At 42.1% G+C, this 18,377-nt stretch overlaps 2 protein-coding genes across 2 annotated transcripts; both read left to right on the forward strand.

The window, feature by feature from the left end:
* MYCBP (MYC binding protein) lies at positions 1–5,362 on the forward strand. The gene is made up of 5 exons (XM_062509027.1): positions 1–81; positions 281–353; positions 2,088–2,136; positions 2,810–2,939; positions 5,176–5,362. Exons 1-5 carry the CDS (start codon positions 67–69, stop codon positions 5,218–5,220), a joined length of 312 nt encoding a protein of 103 aa, XP_062365011.1. The 5' UTR covers positions 1–66; the 3' UTR covers positions 5,221–5,362.
* A 2,069-nt stretch (positions 5,363–7,431) lies between these two features.
* Positions 7,432–17,732, forward strand: RRAGC (Ras related GTP binding C). Its single transcript, XM_062509184.1, has 7 exons — positions 7,432–7,698; positions 11,173–11,376; positions 12,072–12,271; positions 13,127–13,241; positions 13,876–14,018; positions 15,163–15,311; positions 15,808–17,732. The coding sequence occupies exons 1-7, from the start codon at positions 7,432–7,434 to the stop codon at positions 15,957–15,959; spliced, it is 1,230 nt and encodes a 409-aa protein (XP_062365168.1). The 3' UTR covers positions 15,960–17,732.
* Positions 17,733–18,377: the final 645 nt, after the last annotated feature.

Raw genomic sequence — 18,377 nt, forward strand, 5'->3', positions numbered from 1 at the left:
GAAGCGCTCGCGCCGTTAAAGCGCAGGGCGCAGGCGCGCGGCCGGGGCAGGCGCCGTGCGGGGTAGATGGCGCACTACAAGGTAGGGGGGAGCGCGCCGGCGTGGGCGCGGTGCCGCTCTCCGTGCCGGCTGCGCGGAGCGCCGGGCCGCCGACCGGCACCGGCTCGGCCCTTCGTGCCGCCTCCGCGGCGGAGAGCGGGACCGGCCTCGGCCAGAGGGCCGCCTCCGCGGTCGAGGCGGGGCGCGCCGCCGATCTGACCGTGTGGGCGTCCTCCCTCAGGCCGCGGACTCCAAGCGGGAGCAGTTCCGCCAGTACTTGGAGAAGTCGGGAGCGCTGGACACGCTCACCAAGGGTAAGTCTCCGGCTCTCGTCGCGCCGCCCGAGGGGCGGGCGGGCGGGCGCTCCCCGGGGGCGTTGCGGGCGGGTGCCGTCCCTCTCGGGCTGTCTCGCTCCCGCCGAGCGGCTGCCGCCCTGCACGGCACCGTCGCGGTCGTCCCTCGGGCTGCCTCGCCGCTCTCTATCGGCTTCCCGCCTCGCCCCGCCGATCGCTTTTTCTCCTCGGTCCGGCGAGGCGGCCGGCAGAAGAACTCGCCTGGGGAACTTGGTGCGGCGTGGCCTGGAAATGGAGTCCGAGGTGCGCGGCGAGGCGGTGCACGCCGGGAGAGGGCAGCGGGCCTCTGGCAACGTGCCCCGAAGGGAGCTGCGAGCCGCTCGGTCCTCGCACCTTCCCCGAGCGGGGGGCGAGTGTTAGAGGTGCGTGTGGAGCGGCAAGGCGCGTCCTTTCCCCTGCGTGCTGTGTTGGAGACCTCTCTTCGGCCAACGCGTTTCTTTCAATGCGTGCTTATGGTTAATTTTTTTTTTTTTTTTTCCAATGGGTGCTTTTCCTTATGTTCTGGGGACTGTTATTCTGGCAGAGCTCCGCAGAGGAAGTCAGTGGTTGAGATGAAATAACAGCAAATGTTACCTTTAAAAAAAAACTTTAATTAATACCCTTTCTTGGCTGGAGCTTAGTGCTTTTTCTAAAATGAATGAAGTTCTGGAGTAATCACACTCCATATGATACTGGGGAAAATGATGATGCTAAACTTAACACGTGTGACTTGGTATCTTTGAAATACTTCTAAAATACTTCTAAAACCTTCCAGTAATATGTGGCAGAAATATGTTAATATTTCCGTTAATACTTAAAAATTTATGTTCTGTTAATATTGAAAATATGCTGTTTAAAGAGGGAGCAGCAGATCTAGGATGTCAAGCAAATAGCTGCTACACTAACACTCTTGGCCTGGTGTGTGAGTACCATTTAATTTTTCAATCACAGTACCATCCTAAGGAACGACAAAACAAGTCTTCCAAGCAGTGAGGCAGCCTAATTTTGCTTTTAATTTAGGAGGTACATAGCTTAAAACCAGTTTGGCTGTATAGTTCAGACAGTTCTGAAGCTGGCACTTTGCCCCTGTGGGGAGCAGGGAGTGGTTATGTTTGGGAACTTGGTGGGTATTCATGTGACAGTTTCCAGCTGTGGATATGGCTAATTTTATTTAAGCTGTGGGGGAATTGCTGCTTTTGTCTGGTGGTTTTGGCCATTAGAGCCCCCCTCTGTAAAGATTATCAGTTTCAGCTAGCCATTCAGTAGCTATTTTGTTTGGTAACTGTAAATGCTCATTGGAGGTTTGCTCTTATTCAGGAAGTTACGGAAGTGCTGATGTCTTGTAGTTCAAAGATGTAGCTTAAGTGAAAGTCTAAAGAAACTAACAGTATAGTCAGAATTTCAGTCTTACTGGTAAAAGCTAGTACTGGAGTGCTTGTGGCATAAGTAAAATTTTTTCAGGCCAATTTGTGTCCTGTGCTAGAATAGGCAAAGACGCTGTGGGGTTAGGGATCAAGAAAACTCTTTAGGTGTTACTGGGTGGAATGCTCTGTCCCCTCTGATACAGCAGACCTGTTGCTTGTATCAAATTATACAGGTGAAAATCTTGTTAAATGGAAAAACGCAACTTGTATGCTTTCTGACTGCTGGTTATGTGCTTCAAAAACTTAAAGTTGCATGAACTTCTTGCAATTGTTAAATATTTTCTATTTGCAGTGTTGGTAGCCTTATATGAAGAGCCAGAGAAACCAGATAGTGCACTGGAGTATCCTTTTTTCTTTGCTGTGACTTATTTATTGAGACTTTATGCACATGAGTGAGCTGGATAGGCTCATTTCGAAGCCTTGCATTGAGAACATGACTTTCATCAATGTGCTTTACCTAATATTTGCATTTTCACAAGCTAACAGAGTCAGCCAGGATGCAAGAAAACAGGGTGTTTGAGTGTGCCAGCAATGAAGCTAAGTTATAGGCCATTTCAGAGTGTTGTAGACCTGCAGCATTAGATTTGAGTACCTGCAGTGGCAATGGGTTCTGGAGTTTGCTTCTTAACACTTCGTTTTTGTTGTTTTTTTGTTAGTTTTAAATACACAAGGAAGGGGGGAACTAGTATATTTTGTTTATTGCTGTTTTTAAGGAGCTTCTGTTTTTGGGTATTTTTTTGTTTGTTTTAATTCTTCAAAACACCTGCAATTAAGAGAAAAGAAGGGGGTAGTAACATAACAATTTGTACTGATATCCTGGTTTTGTTTGTTTGTTTTTAAGGACAATAGCTATCAATTTGAAAAGCGCTCTTATTTTGGTAACTTTTTTCCTATAGTAATCTCAATGTTTTACTGCAATTTTGGCCATGTGTACTGCAGTGTTAACTTCAACAGGGGTGTTAAAACTAAAATGTAGTTATATAACTGAAGAAATACTTAACATCTAAATATCAGCTTTCTGAAGCATCATCTGGGAGCTTCAGCTCCTGAGAATCCGGAAATAGAGGCACTTCGCTTGGAAGTGGCAGAGATGAAAGAAAAATATGAAGCTGTGCTGGAAGAAAATATAAAACTGAAAAACAAGGTAAAAGTCTACTTGATGTTGCTCTATAGTTCCCTATTATACAACAAGAAAAATATTTTAATTATTTAGAATAGAGAACTTTCTTCCATTAGAGTAACTGATAGATGTTGTATTGTTTAGTCTCATGACTGAGGAATGCTGATAGAATTCATTGTAGCAAAGATTATTTTTTTTTATGGAACACTTCTTATAGAATATAACAAAATAGCTGAACTAGGGATTTTATTTAGGGAAAGTGTATTATCATGTGTAATATGTTGTATCGACACATCGTGTGGATGGATGTGTTTAAGTTGTCTGATATTATGTAGATCATGCTTTCAGGACAGTTTTGAAAAACAAGTAAGGTAATGTATCCATTACAAAGCCTTTCAAAAGGCAGATTGAAGGAGGAATATTATGTATTACTTTGTGTCACTTGGCACAGACTTACACATGGCAAGATCTTACACAGGCACTTAGATCAGTGTTGAACAATAATTTGTGTTTTTTACCTACAATGATCCTGGTGTTGATCTGAAACATCAGTGAATCTGAAGTGCTAGGACACTTAGCTAGGACAGGGCCACTCTTCAATGGGTCTGCGTGCTGTCTGAGAGAGCTCTGAGGTGTGAACAGCTTCCCGACAACACTGAGGAAGGAAGCCCATGAGATACTTTATATGCTCGTAGCTGACGTGCCACTACAGGTTTCCATGGTTTGTTGAAAGAGAATGGTGGCTGTTACATGAGAATACCCCTGAGTTTTTACTGGGAGAGGAAACAGTCATCTTGCTTTAGTTCTGTAAGAAAGGATTCTTGGGCATTACCCCTTTGTGTTTCTTGTCCAGAGTGCCATATTGCTGTCCTAGTAATTCTCCTTCTTCCCTGTTACCCATTATGAGTCCTCAGCTACATTTGTTATTTCTTACTAGGAAATATGGCTGAGAATTTTAGGCAGAGTAGCAATAGACCAGCCACTTGGTCCAGCAAACGTAAAAATGCAGCTGATAGTAAATAGATAGATGAGAGCAGAGTAATCTGGGTCTTTTCTTTCAAGAAGTCAAAAACTTGCTGCAGGAAAGTAAGCCTTTTGGAATCATGGGTTCATTGGTGCTTTTGTGTTCTTCATTCCTTAAATAATAACTCCATCTTTACATATTTTTTAATACTAGTGTGTTTTGTTTTTTCCTGTTCTTTCCACTCAAATGTAATGCCCAACATTCTAACATACTGTAGAAGTTCACACAACATGCAGGGAGAACACTACTTTTCTTGTAGCAGCCCTCTAACATAAAATACATGTCTTTATCTGTCATTTTTTGGTAACTACTGTTGCATTCATCACAGGAATGTCAGATATTCGTGTGTGTATGTTGGGAGGAGGACAGGAAGTCAACAGTTAGGTCCTTGGTGGAAAACTGTCTTTGGGTTATGTACTAGTCATCTGTTGTAGTAAAATCTACAGCATTAAAAAAATATTATTGTAGTGGGTTTTGTTAGCAGCAGAGTGATTGCTCTGATTTACTGTTGTGTATTTTATATTTTGTCTATTAATATTTTAAATTTTTATTTATACTTGAAAATTCGTTGTTATGTATTTTTAACTCACTCTGCAGTTTGCAGAGGGGAGGAATCTTAATTGAGTAAACTGAACATATTCAGAGCATATTTCAGAAACATGGCCCTAATTCTTGAACTGTTTTTGAAGCTTGAACTTGCCTTTAATGCCACTGAGGTCAAGTGAACAACTTTGTATCTTTCTTTGGAAATAACTTTACAAGTAAAGGTCATATTTGTGTTTAGTTGCCCAGGTTATACACTGCAGAAAGCATAATGGAAACGATTACAAGAAATGTTAGCTTGGCTAGTATTGCAATGAGAGTGAGTGACTGCTTCATTTAATCATGTTTCAGTGAAAGCTTGCAGGAGTCTAGTCACTACCAGCTGCTATTTAAGATGAGAGTACTTAAAGACTGCTAGAATAAGAAACGGAAAAGTTAATGGCAAGACACGTGCTTCAAAGTGCATTTCAAGATCTACCTTATGGCTGCATGGTTATACAGTGAGAAATGGAATGTTTTGGGAGAAGGGCTACTTTATTGCCTGATTTCAAAATGGACTTGCATAAGGATGAGCAAGTTAAGATGCACAAAGTAAATGGAACAAGTCCAGACCCTACATTTTGCTTCACTTCTTAATATAGAGTGTAACATGAAATATTTTGACTAACTAAATTCCTTTCTTTAAATCCACAGCTGGCTCAGTATGAACAACCTCAAGATGAGAAGCATGGTGAATAACAGTAGTTTTTCCTTTATTGCCTTGACTTAATAAAGGGCTTCCTGAGAAATGTGGTCTTTTGTTTGTGTGTGTGTGTGAGAACTCTGTATTGTCTACTTTGTTACTTCATCTTGAAGAAAGAATTCATTACCATGAGCATGCAGATGCCATGGCAACTGCTGAGTGGGCATACTGGCTACTGTTCCCGTTTTCTGTGTTTGAGAAAAGGTGACAATTATGATTAACTTTGAGATAACTGTGCTTGCCAACTTCATGTAATTTTCACATTGTGGTCAGTGGTACTGTTGAATTGCTGATCTGTGTTTTCTTTTAACTGAAAGGGGTGACATGACACTGATGGACCAACTGTAAATTAAATCAGGACTTTCAGATTGCTTTCTCTGTTTGTAGTCAGCACTGAGGTGAGACTTCTACTGAAGCTGATAGGGTAATGCTCTGCTCAGAAGGGCATGAAACGAGCAAGCACAATTAAGTGATGGATATAGCACACTTAAATTTGCATGAGGTGTACCTCTTCCCATGCAGTTCATGTCTCTGCTCCCATCTCAGAAACTGGGCTTTGGAGAGTTGATCCAGATATTGCCTGTGCAGTTCTGAACGTAATACAAAAATCTTACTTGTGATGAAAGTCCTGTGCAGTTAGAGTGGCACATGTACAGTGTGGAGAGTTCTGCTTTCTGATTCATCTAACAGTGAAAATAAAATCCAAGTGGGGTGGGCTGTTGGTGTGATTTTTGATTATTAATTTTGCCTATGTTCCCTCTCAGCTGTCCCTGAATTGGTTTAATGACTTTTCTGAAATGCAAAGTAGACCTTTATTAAAAAAAAGTAATAATATTTTAGAGCTGCATTTGTTTCCTACCCTAAACCCAGGTTCTTTAAAGGCAGTTGATGACAGGAAAAATAAAGGAAGGGGGAAATTAAATGCAGTAGTTGTCTTATGTATTAGATTTATTGGCTGTTAGTGTGCAAAATCCACCCTAAACGTAAGGAAGTTAAACTATCTTGAAAATGTAGTAGGATTGATCAGAACTTTTGTCAGTCATTGTAATCAAGGGCTAGTAAATGTAATAATTGCTTACCTTACTGTTGTGTCTATTGGCCTGAACAGGCCAGAAGAGAGGTAAAATGAGGGGAAAGTACTGTTTTAAGTCTGTAAAACATTAACTGGGGACAAACCAAAGCTAGACAAGAAAGGCAAAAAAAATCTCTGGAGCAAAGGGCAGAAAAAAGGTCCTTTGCATGTGTAAGCTAGAACATTAAGTTGCACCAGGTGGAAGTAGGGAGAGGGTAATGCTGTGGGAAAGGTAGGGACAGCTGAACCCGTTTTTGAGTAATGGGACTGGCACGTCTTGCTAAAGAAGGAGCAAGGCCGGGGAAGGTGTCAGTCAAACCATCAGGGCACGGACTCCTGACCCGAGCTGCCCCGTGCCAGGGAAGCGGTGCACACTTCATTTCATAACCGTATTTGTTTCCCTCTGAAAGCACTTGGATGTGGCGGATCTTAAATTAGGATTGTTGGGAAATAACAAATATTTGTGAAAACTTCAGCTTAGTGCCTGCTTGCGCTAGGGCTGCTAGAAGCAGATTGACGACTGTTTAATGAAGACTATCGCTCCGCAAGGTAACGTTTTCTTGTGCGGCCGCTTCGGCGAAAGCTCCCGTGCGGCGGAGCCTTGGGCGAAGGGGAAGGGCGGGGGCTGCGGCCTGCCCGGCCCACCCCGGCCCGCTCCGCTCCCGTGCGGCGGAGCCTGGGGCGAAGGGCAGGGCGGGAGCTGCGGCCTGCCCGGCCCGCTCCGCTCCGCTCCGGTGCGGCGGAGCCTTGGGCGAAGGGCAGGGGCGGGGGCTGCGGCCTGCCCGGCCCGGCCCGCTCCGCTCCCGTGCGGCGGAGCCTGGGGCGAAGGGCAGGGGCGGGGGCTGCGGCCTGCCCGGCCCGGCCCGCTCCGCTCCCGTGCGGCGGAGCCTGGGGCGAAGGGCAGGGGCGGGAGCTGCGGCCTGCCCGGCCCGGCCCGGCCCGCTCCGCGCCGCTCCCGTGCGGCGGCGCCGTCAGGTGACTCGGGCCGTCCGACCGGAGCCTTCCTGCCCCGCTGCCCGGCCCAGCCAATCGGCGGCGCGGATCCTGACCGCGGCCAATCCGCGCGGGGCAGGGCGGGCCGGGGGCGGGGCCGGGCCGGGCGCTGGCGGCTGGCGGGCGGCGGGCTCGGGCGGACATGGCGCTGCAGTTCGGCGGGGCGGGAGCGCCGGGCGCGGCTGAGGAGCCGGCCTTGGTGGGGGGGAGCTTCGGGGCTGCGGACTCGTTCCCCAAGGACTTCGGCTACGGGGAGGAGGAGGAAGAGGCGGAGCTGGAGGGAGGCCCGGGGCCCGGTGGGCCCGGGGGCGGCGCGGGCGGGCCTGGCGGCGGCGCGGGCGGGGCGGACTCCAAGCCGCGGATTCTGCTCATGGGGCTGCGGCGCAGCGGGAAATCTTCCATCCAGAAGGTGAGGGGCAGCCGGCGGCTCCCCGCCTCTGCCTGCCGCGCTGCCTCTCCGGCGCCCAGCTGGTTCTCCCCGCTGTGCCGCTGTTCGGGCAATTTCTGCTCTTTATTGTGGGCCCGTGTGGCGAAGTTCGAGCGACGGGAGCCTCCTCCTTAAAGACGTTTACTTTCCAGAATGGACCCTGATCATCTGCCCTAGAGAGGAAGGTTGTGTAGCATAGGTTGTAGCCTTTGTATTTCTTCACTTTAGAGGCTTCGAAAGTAAAAAGTGAAGATAGTGGTGCGGAATATATTGTATATAATGAGGTGTTTTCGTACAAGTACAGGTGTGTGGTATTTAGGTAGTGCTTCCTCTTGGAAGAAGACTTGAGCTGTTCTGCCCTTTGATGCTTTGAAAGAGACTTCTGCTTTTGTGTGAGTAGAAAGACAGCCTCTGGTTTCCTTTGTTAGACGGACTAAACGAGAGTCACTTGTCAAGGAGGAAATGCAACAGTTCTGGTGCCTTAGGTTTGTTGGTAGCTTTGTGAAGTCACTAGTGTTTCTTAATAAAAATAAGACAAAACTGGTTTTTTATTTGCCACGTAGCTCAGTAGAATTGTAGTGCTCAGAACAATCTTTGTTCCTCAGTGTGAATTTTATGTTCGCAGTCCCTCTTGTGAACTTTTCGGGTGATATTTTTATGGGAAGATATTACTAGGGAAATGCATGAGTCTCAGCTCTAGACTTAAGGGCCTCAAATTTGTTTCAGATGCAAGTGTGAAAACCTACAGAGATTTCTATAAAGGTTTTGTGCAGAGAAGCCTTTTTGGACATTGCAGTATAGCAGGTATGCACCTGCTTTTTTTAGCAATATTATGCAGACTGCTTGGTAATCCATAGACTGCAGTAAACCAATGAGTTCAGATTTCAGACTCTGTTAGTGAGAAATCTTTTCCCTTGTGCTATGCTGAAGTACAGTGGCAGGCTGGACTGTTGTTGCATTTTAGCCTGATCAGTTATTCCTCATTATTTAGGTCAAATGGTCCCACTGTATGTGCAAATGTACTGCTTTCACTGAAAGCCTTTTTCTAACTCTTTTAGTCATGTGGTTGGTATTCATTGTATGTAGACTCTTACTAGAGATCTTATTGTATCCATTTTTGAAAAAATGGAACCCTAAAAGCTAGAGGAAGACAGGAACGCCAAATTGCAGATAGATTTTAAGACATTACAAGTCTTTATAGATGTGGCTTTTGGACTTTTTTTTATGGCCAGGATTGGTAGTCTTCAATTCTTTGAGGGCCTATTCCAGTAGTTGTATAGGAAAGGAATAGTGTCGTGTTGAATATGTAATAAGAGGATGTAGAATTTACCAGTCTGACTTAGGAATTGGAAGCTGTGATTCAGGTACTGAGGAGCTCATTGTGATGCTGCCTGAGCAAACTGTGATATCAAGAAATTTCTTATTAGCAGTGTCCCTGCTCTTAAGTCTCTCTAGTTCAAAAATGGTTATAACCAGACCCAACCCTTCTGTCTGGGCACTCACTGTTGATCCCCTTGCCAGAAAATAGGGGTACATGCAACATAAACACTGTATTGAGGAAAGCATTGCCTTTGTGATTATCTAGAAATTTCTGTGAAAAACATGAATTATTAAATCATTTAATGCTTCTGCTGAGAGCAGTATTGACAAGGGGTCTCTCACAAAAGAAAAAACCATGGGACTCTTTTTTTTTTTTTTCCCCCTTCGGTCAAGTGGGTTTTCCATACTGGTGTAACCAGTGAATATTCAGTAGCAAATTGGAGGTAGATTTTGGGAATGCAGTGATTCCTTCAGTTCATAACCAAGTTTTTGTGCAGACTTGCATAATTGGACTTGCTGAACTGATGTAATGGGAAACTGGAAAGAGTTCAGGTGGAGAACATCAATCTGATGAAATGCATTATTTTGGGAATAAAGGAAAAAGGAGGTGACAGTGTTGCTTCCCAGAGACTTAGCAGCTTTAAACTGAATTTACTAATTCTGTCCTGCTCTTGTGGGAGATGCTGGGTTCCAAAAGAAATGTTGATTTCAGAATACTTTAAAACTATGCTGCAAACCTGGAACAGCTGCTGTGTATCTAGAACTGTTCTTGCTTGTCCATATAAATGTCCTGATGTTTAAAACCTCGGTTAGGCCCTGGCCTCCTAAGATGTTTGCCCCAAGGAAATAAATTCTTTCACTTGGCCTTAAAAAATCTAGGCTGAATTATTACTTTAAACCTCACTAAACTGTACTGGGTGTGGAGCTGTTTGTCTTGCAGTTTTTTTGACAGTTTGTTGCATCAGGTCTCTAATGGGTGACTTCTGCAAGCGCATGAAACATTTGAAGAAACTGAAATTACCAAGTTTGCATGCCTTGTTGTGAAGTTTTTAGGTTTACCATGTGCTGCATATGAAACTTTATTTTTTGCAGTCCTAGTGTGTGACTGCATTATTTGGAGTACATTGTTTGGAGTACCTTTCATATTGTCTGGTTGAGTTGCATTAGCACAACGTTCTCTGTTGACACTGACTCTTTTTGCTACAGGCTGCTTTTGCTGCTTCTGTACAAGGAAGGGCTAAAATCCCAGAGGGGCTTTTAGAGTTCTAACAACGAGTATGTTTGTCATCCTGCAGCTAATCTGTTTTTGCCAACTAGTGTGAAATCCTTCATCCTTTCTTTAGTGAACTTTCACAGGAAGTTCCACCTACATATGAGGAATTATTTACTGCGTGGATTCCTGAGCCCTGGAACAGGCTGTCCAGAGAGGGTGTGGAGTCTCCCTCACTGGAGTTACTCAAGAACTGTCTGGATGCAATCCTGTGTCATCTGCTCTGGGATGACCCTGCTTGAGCAGGGAGGTTGGATCAGATGACCCCACTGTTCTGCCTTCCAGCCTTACCCATTCTGTGATTCTCTACTCAAAAGGAGTTGTTAATAGATGGCAAACTACCTGGGTCTCTGAAACTGAGATTTCAGATGTTGTTTGTGAGATGAGATTTATGGGGTGTTATTTTTGTACACTTCTATTGTAGTTTAGAAACCATCTGATTATATTGTGTTGTAACACTTGACACTAGACTAAAAGCGAAATTTTCTGTAGGAATTTCTAGGACTGGAAAGGAAAGGTTTTTAAAAGCTTGCAGTTATTTAATTAACCAGCTTTATACCAGATCTGAATATAAGAGAATTTGAAAACACTGTGCTAGCCTTGTAGGGAAAGAAAAAGTAACTTGTTATCTGTACTTCAGCCAGTAGAGTTAATTGGACTTGTGAAATGTTTAACTGCATTCAGTTTCTTGGTTCTTTCAGGGAGTGGGTAATTTCCTTAGTTGATGCAGGAAGCTGTCTATTAACCAAAAGGAAGCTCTACATTTTAGAATGAATAAACCTATTTGTAGAGTTCAAGACACAGATCTTCCACTAATTTCTTCTAATAAGATAAAATCTAGACTCTTATTTGTGTTCTTTTAACAGGTGGTGTTTCACAAAATGTCTCCCAATGAGACTCTGTTCTTGGAAAGTACCAACAAAATCTACAAGGATGATATTTCCAACAGTTCATTTGTGAACTTCCAAATATGGGATTTTCCTGGACAGATGGACTTTTTTGATCCAACATTTGATTATGAGATGATCTTCAGAGGAACAGGTGCTCTAATATATGTAATTGATGCCCAGGTAAATACAAATCACAACAAAATTTTATTTTTGCTTTTTTGTGTGAAAGGAATGATCGAGTGGCCAGTAATTTTTTTTTTTTAGATAAATTCATAAGGCTTCTACTGTGTATGAAGAGATGCATTGGCAATCTGACTTCTGGTGTGTGGCTTTATTTTGGTGAAGTGACTGCACATATGTTGCTGGTGGAGAGGGTGGAAAAGGGCTTGTCCTCTGAACTTACATATTCTGCAATAAGAGCTAGAACCTGCTTGGCTAGATGGTCTGAATTATCCCTTTTTTCTGCTCTGGAGTTCAATTAATAATAGCACACTTGTGACCTCAGTTTCTACTATTGGTACTATTGGGTATCTGGTAGCTTCTAATAAACCCAAGAATTGCACCAGGGGAGGTTTCTGGCTTATTAGAATTGTCTTGGAGATCACTGCTGCCTTGTGCTGGAGTTGAAGTGTAACCCACCTTCTGCTCTGAAGTCTGGTTTTGTGTAGCTGAGCTTTGTATAGCTAATGAAACTGAATTGACATGAAGAGTCTAAGCTGCTTGGATTTATGACATGTCAAGGTGTTCTCTTCTCCCCTACACCTGTTTAGTTACAGAAGTGAAGTTCTTGCACTGAAATGTTCTGTCTTTGTGCAGAGTGGAATAGTTATCAGGCAGAAACTTTGTTATTCATTCCTGCCAAAACTGATTTACAGGATGACTACATGGAAGCTTTAACAAGACTCCACATTACAGTTTCAAAAGCCTACAAGGTCAACCCAGAAATGAACTTTGAAGTTTTTATTCATAAAGTTGATGGTTTATCAGATGACCATAAAATAGAAACTCAGAGAGATATTCATCAGAGGGCTAATGATGATCTTACAGATGCTGGGCTTGAAAAACTTCACCTCAGGTGAGTTAAAGACTCTGGCATATGTGCTTCATGCTGTTGGTGATATGCATACAGATTAAAGGCTTTCAGATGGAATACTGAAAAACTGGAGCAAGGTCTAGGTAGTTTCTTAATACTGAATCATTTTGTGTTAATAAGATACACTTCTGAGTTTATGGACAAGCCTCAGCTGTTAGGCTGACTAAGAAAGAGGCAGGCTACTGTATCAGATTCCAGTCAGCAGATTTATCCATACTGGGTGATCATTGAATGTAACAGATTTGTAACAAATTTGTGCCTGTGGGCTGGAGGGGCAGGGAAAAGAGAGGGGAACCTCTCTGCCTTCTAGTTCTGACTTGCACTGACTTTTTCCTGTTGTTAGTGTGATTGGTTCTAAAAGCTTATTCTGTTACTTGAGATTTGGCTCACTTTTAAGGTATCTTCTACAGACACCTTTAAAACAAGCTGTCATTTCTCTGGTTTTGTTGTTGTTTTGATTTTTGTGGAGCCAGTATCTTTTGATGTTAATGTGAAAAAAGTGGAAGGCCAGGAACAGGACTGAAAGAAATCTGATAAAGCATTTTTAAACCTTTGTGATAAGCATTCTGTAGGCTGTGTTCTAACAATGTTCACATTTTTATCTTTTGGTTTCCCATCTCTCAAGGATGGGAAAAATCTGCTTCATGTGTACTCCAGCTGCTCAGAACTTAGATTCTGTGTGCAATAACCAGACATATTTGTGATAAAGGCATCCCAGGCAAAATAGCAGGCCTGAATGTTAGAAAACATAACTTTAACATTTTTTATTGCAATTCTGAAATACTTTTGAATCTTCTTTTTCTTTTTTCTTTTGTTTGCCTTTCCTCCTCATCTCAGCTTTTATTTGACCAGTATCTATGATCATTCAATATTTGAGGCCTTCAGTAAAGTGGTACAGAAACTCATTCCACAACTGCCAACCCTGGAAAATCTACTTAATATCTTCATATCAGTAAGTGTTCATCTAACACAACTTTGAATGAAATATGCAGAATGGTGAAACAAGTCCTTCTGCTCAGAATTGCTGGCTGCATCTGCCTTTGAGAGATTTGGGTGGCACTCGTGTAGGTGTAATCTCTGCTGACCTGCTTTTCTATATTAAAAGCACTTTACCACAGCTAAATTGTACTGGTGTGTGCTTTGTGGGGTTTCTCTGCATATTGACCAAGTGTAGTTTTCCTGGTTATAACAGCTGATAGAAGTTTTCTGCCAGCAGGGTACACTGCTTTCCTAAGGCACTTGGTAGTCTAATGTAGCTGTATTGGCAAGAGACTTTTTTGGCCTTGGGCTTGGCTGTCTTTCATTTGACATGTGAGACTTTTGCCCTTATTCTTTTAGTGTTTGCCTTTCTTGTGGAATTAGTGTCATAGAAATTTGCTGCTCTATGCTTTTAATCAAATAAATTATCAACCTAGAGAAAATACAGTCTCATTTAAGTTGTCTGTGAGGCCAATCTGTCTTATCCTCTAAATTGCTTATATTTAAACCATTTTCTGCTACTAAGAATGTGAAAATGTATGACATACTTGAGATTTTAAAAACGCAGTTATTTTAAAAATTCACCTAAATTCTTTCTCTTTCTGAAGAATTCAGGCATTGAAAAAGCTTTTCTCTTCGACGTAGTCAGCAAAATCTACATTGCAACAGACAGTTCCCCTGTGGACATGCAGTCATATGAGTTGTGCTGTGACATGATTGATGTAGTGATAGATGTTTCCTGTATATATGGGTAAGTGATGAATGCTCTTAGGAAAAAAATTCTGAGAAGGTGTAGAGTAGGTTGCAAACTGTGCAGTTGGTACTGGCTTTGTCATGCAGCAGAATGCTGTCAGTTGGTCTTTAGAGCACATTGGTTCTGTGAGTAACTCAGATAAATCCAAATTATTTGGCAGTATTTATACTTGGTTTGTTTCCCTTCACTCATGGCCCTAGACAGATATCTGACATTTGTAGGAATCGTGTTACGTGTAAAATCTGAGTACTGCTGTGTCTTGTTTGGCGTGGTGGATGCAAGTACATGAGTACCTGCAAATAACTGGGGTCAGTAACATGCAATAAGTGTAACTGGCAGTGACATTTTGAGACTTGCTGCAGGCTGAACAAAGTAACAGTTGCGAGGTCAGCTCGCCTCCTGCTGACTTTCTGTGAGTGATTCATGTCTTGTTGTATCTCACAATTTACACCAGAATTCTACTTCCCACTGGACTTTTGAAGGGTTCTAGAGAAGTGTTAACTTATCTTAGAATTGAGATTGTAGCCTGGAAAATGCAGTGCTATCAAGAAAATACCACAGCATTTAATGGTCTGTTTCCTGATGGGTTGGTCCAGGGTTGTGTAACTGCTTGGTTTGGGTTTTTTTCAGGAGTGCTTACAATTAACTTGTTATACATCATTTGTTTCTGTAGTAATTTAACTAACACGAATAACTTGAGGATGGAAAACAGCATCCTCATCTTTTCTTGTAAATGCAGGCTGGTTTAGCTAAAGACCAAAAAGTGTCCTGCTCCATGTTGCATCTTCTGTCCCAGCCTCACTAAAGATGCCTTTATTGTAATTTACCAAAAGTAATTTCACTGAAATGTCACTCCACTGACATCAAAAGAGTGCATGCTGGTGGCTTGCTTTAAACTGCTCCTTTATGATAAACAGTACCTAATGAAGGCCTCTGCTCTGTTTAGATCTGGCTTTCCTGAGAAACTTAAAGTCTGATAATGGTCTTAGTCACTCCTAGTATTAAGACCTGCCTTGCAGGTTCTCCATTTGCTTAGCTCAGTATGAGTAATATTCTCCTAACTGCATTTAACTGCTATTTGTCTTGGAAGTTACATATGCATGCCTATTAGATTGCCTTGGGTTAACTTGTTCTTCTTTAGGTTAAAAGAAGATGGCACTGGAAGTGCTTATGATAAAGAGTCAATGGCAATTATCAAACTCAATAACACAACAGTCCTGTACTTAAAGGAAGTAACAAAGTTTTTGGCACTAGTTTGCATTCTTAGAGAAGAGAGTTTTGAGCGCAAAGGTAAGAACTTCCCTGGCATTGAACAGCTTTTATCTAATATTTTTATCAGCTGTAAAATATTAATATAACTTTGCAAGTCACCTTGATTTTTGTGTAGTTTCTTGTGGGAGGATTTTTTTTTTTTATTTTTTTTGAGATTTGAGGTAATATTTTTAAATTTGTCATCACTTTAATCACTGTCCTCCTGCCAAAATGGCTTGTGTAGCTAATGTGAGCTGTCTCTGCCATCTGTTCTGGTGGAATCAGTAGTATGGAGCAGTGGTCCCCTTACCTACTATTTGATCATGAATGTACACTTTGCATTCCAAATGAGTACCTTTTTTTCAAAAACTGAGACAGTCCAAATGAAACATCACTAAAACTTTGCTAAATCTTCTGAGTCCAAGTTTATGCTAAATAAGTAGCAAAATACCTATTGGTTAAATTTTATATTGATTTTGAATTCTGTTTACATAAATATGCCAATCTGAACACGGGTTTTTCCTCTCCTTGACAGGTTTGATAGACTACAATTTTCATTGCTTCCGCAAAGCCATTCATGAAGTTTTTGAAGTAGGTGTTGCCTCCCACAGGATCTGCAACCATCAATCAAGCACCTCAAATATGAAAGCAGTGACTCACAATGGCACACCTAGGAATGCAGTCTAGAGGAAAGCTAAGGACCTTGGATAGACTTGTCAGCTCTTCACTCCAAAGTTTTGTGGAACAAGAGAAGAGTAGTCTGAAAGCCTGAAGTATGTTTCAGAGAAGAGCGGTCCTAACTGTGCAACAGCAGATTGTAACTCATGTTGGGCAACTGAAACTACTGTGAAAATACTTTGAGGCCAGTGGAGTTAGAAATGCCAGTTTGAAATCAGCTGTATTGCAAATGCAGTAGGTTTTCAGTTTGGAGTCCTCTTTTAACAGTCTGTGTCTGACTGATTGCCTGGTCAGAACTTACAAAGAATTGAGTTGGGTTTTGTGTGGAACACTGAACAGTTACTTGCTTAACTTTTAAAAGTTTTTTTTTTAAAGTAATCTGTAGAATATCCTCTTTTGCTTAAGGTTACCTCCTGTCATGCAAAAGCAGAATTAGTGTTATTAAGGCTTGTGAAACTCAGGCTTTTTGCTTGCTGAGGCTGGTCTCACAAATCATTCCATTAAGTAGTTCTTGTTCTTGCTGGTGTGCTCCTAGTTCTCATGAATTCTGTGCTTGTTAAGTGGATGCAAGATAGAGAACTCTGTTGTAGTGATCATGTGTTTGTTTTGAGAACTGACCTGGAGATTAATTTTAAGAGCTAGTGATACTTTGCTTTCAGACCACACTTCTTGATATGTCCCCTTTAATGGAAGGGAAGGATTAAAATCAGAAATAAACTACCTGCTCTCTTTTGCAAAAACATGGATGTCATAAATCTGTGTGATTAATCCTATTCATGAAACAACTGCATGGCTAGCTAAAATGATGTCTGCCATCTGTTGGAATAAAGCAGCCACTTTCAGCTATTCCCAAGCAAAGAAATTACAGAGTTACTGACTTTTGATGGTGGATCTTTCTCCAGTCTCTGACTGATAATCAAGACAATTCCTAGCAAAATGTCTGAGGGTGTTATCTGTGCATGGCAATTAAGTTCACTGTGCCATAATTCACTAATAATACTGGACTTTGAAAGTACATTGATTCTGTACTATGACAAACACCTTGTTTGTTGCTGTGCAATCTGACTAGAATAGTGATTTTCTGATTTTGTGAATTCTGCTGACTTTCATACTGTGGGCAGTATATGTGAATTCTTTAATTTATTGGTATTAGCACTGCAGATGTCATTCTTTACACCAGCCTTGCTGTGCAGGAAGCCCAGCCACTGGCCCATAAAGACCTTGCCTCCTTTTACCTGTCCCCTAGGTGTTGCAAAGCCATTGGACCAACTTTACAAGTCCCACTATAAAAGTTTCTGCAAGAACTAATTGAAGTGATCTCTGCAACTGGTGTATTTATGTGGTCAGAAATAACCATGGGACTGCTTCTGTGCTTATAGAATGAACTTCCATTGATCTATGTAAAAATGAATATACATGCATTAACATTGGGGTGTATGCACATACTGTGTAAATGTTTTTCTTTTTTACAGCAGGAAACTGGAACTGAAGTGCCCTAGGTCTGTTCTCTTAAATAGTGGCTAAGCCTCTTTTTGCTATTGGAACTGCAGAGCTTTCTTTAAGAAGTGCTGCAGGCTCGTAAGATTGGGTTTTGTAGTTTGCAAGCATTATCACAACTCAAATTCTGAACTTAAGAGAAGGAATTGGCAAAGTAACAGGAAGGAAGAATCCCCATTGGTGCAGTGAGTCTTCCATGTTCTAAGTACATGCATATGTTCTCTTTCTTTTCACCCACTACAGGATTTTGTGCTAATAAAATGAAAACAAAAAGTCAAACTGTAACGCTATTGTTTCTGCTTGTGTTTATAAACAAAAGTCTATAAAGGCCTATGTGGTTAAGCAAACTCTTAAAAGCCATGTTATCTTTATGGTATAGTTAAAAAAAGTTAAATACCACATTCCCATTTAGTCAGCCTTGGCTTTCCTCTTAATTAAAAGCTGACTCAGAGCTGAATACCTTATTTTCAGGTGATGACTCTACACAGTAAAGGCACACAGATGCTTGAGTGACTTGTCCTTTTCATTAATAATAGAGAGCTTTGTCCGTGTTCTGAAATTTTGCCTTCTGGTGTGCATGTTGTGGTGGCTTTCTGTGTTTTGATTTGTTGCAGGTTTTTTTGGTCATCATTTACATTTTTCTTGAGTAGTTGCACCTACTAAAGGTAAATGGCAACATCTCAAAAATAATACCGCTGTTTTTAATATAACCTGCACAATATTAGCTCTAAAATTTACATTTGTCTCTACTAAGGAGTACAGTATTTCTTTAATGTTCTGAACTAAGTCAGATACTGTTATGCAAGGAGAGTGTTAACCTGTTGCTGCTTTAGTGAGACACTTTTTGGCTTTTGAAATTTTTATGGTGCCAGGGAGGAGGAAGGATAGGAATTAGGCTTTATTTTCTTCCTTGTGCAGGAGCTTGTCTCT

This window comes from Cinclus cinclus, chromosome 26 (assembly GCF_963662255.1).
Source record: "Cinclus cinclus chromosome 26, bCinCin1.1, whole genome shotgun sequence".
Lineage (NCBI taxonomy): Eukaryota > Metazoa > Chordata > Aves > Passeriformes > Cinclidae > Cinclus > Cinclus cinclus.

Bases quoted from the DNA above. Each gene is read 5' to 3' on its own strand.
- MYCBP (XM_062509027.1), top strand. The intron at 354-2,087 runs GTAAGTCTCCGG...TTCTATTTGCAG, and splicing joins GCTGGACACGCTCACCAAGG to TGTTGGTAGCCTTATATGAA. The intron at 2,137-2,809 runs GTATCCTTTTTT...TCTAAATATCAG, and splicing joins AAACCAGATAGTGCACTGGA to CTTTCTGAAGCATCATCTGG.
- RRAGC (XM_062509184.1), top strand. From the start codon at position 7,432: ATGGCGCTGCAGTTCGGCGGGGCGGGAGCGCCGGGCGCGGCTGAGGAG. The intron at 11,377-12,071 runs GTAAATACAAAT...ACTGATTTACAG, and splicing joins TATATGTAATTGATGCCCAG to GATGACTACATGGAAGCTTT. The intron at 12,272-13,126 runs GTGAGTTAAAGA...TCCTCATCTCAG, and splicing joins CTTGAAAAACTTCACCTCAG to CTTTTATTTGACCAGTATCT.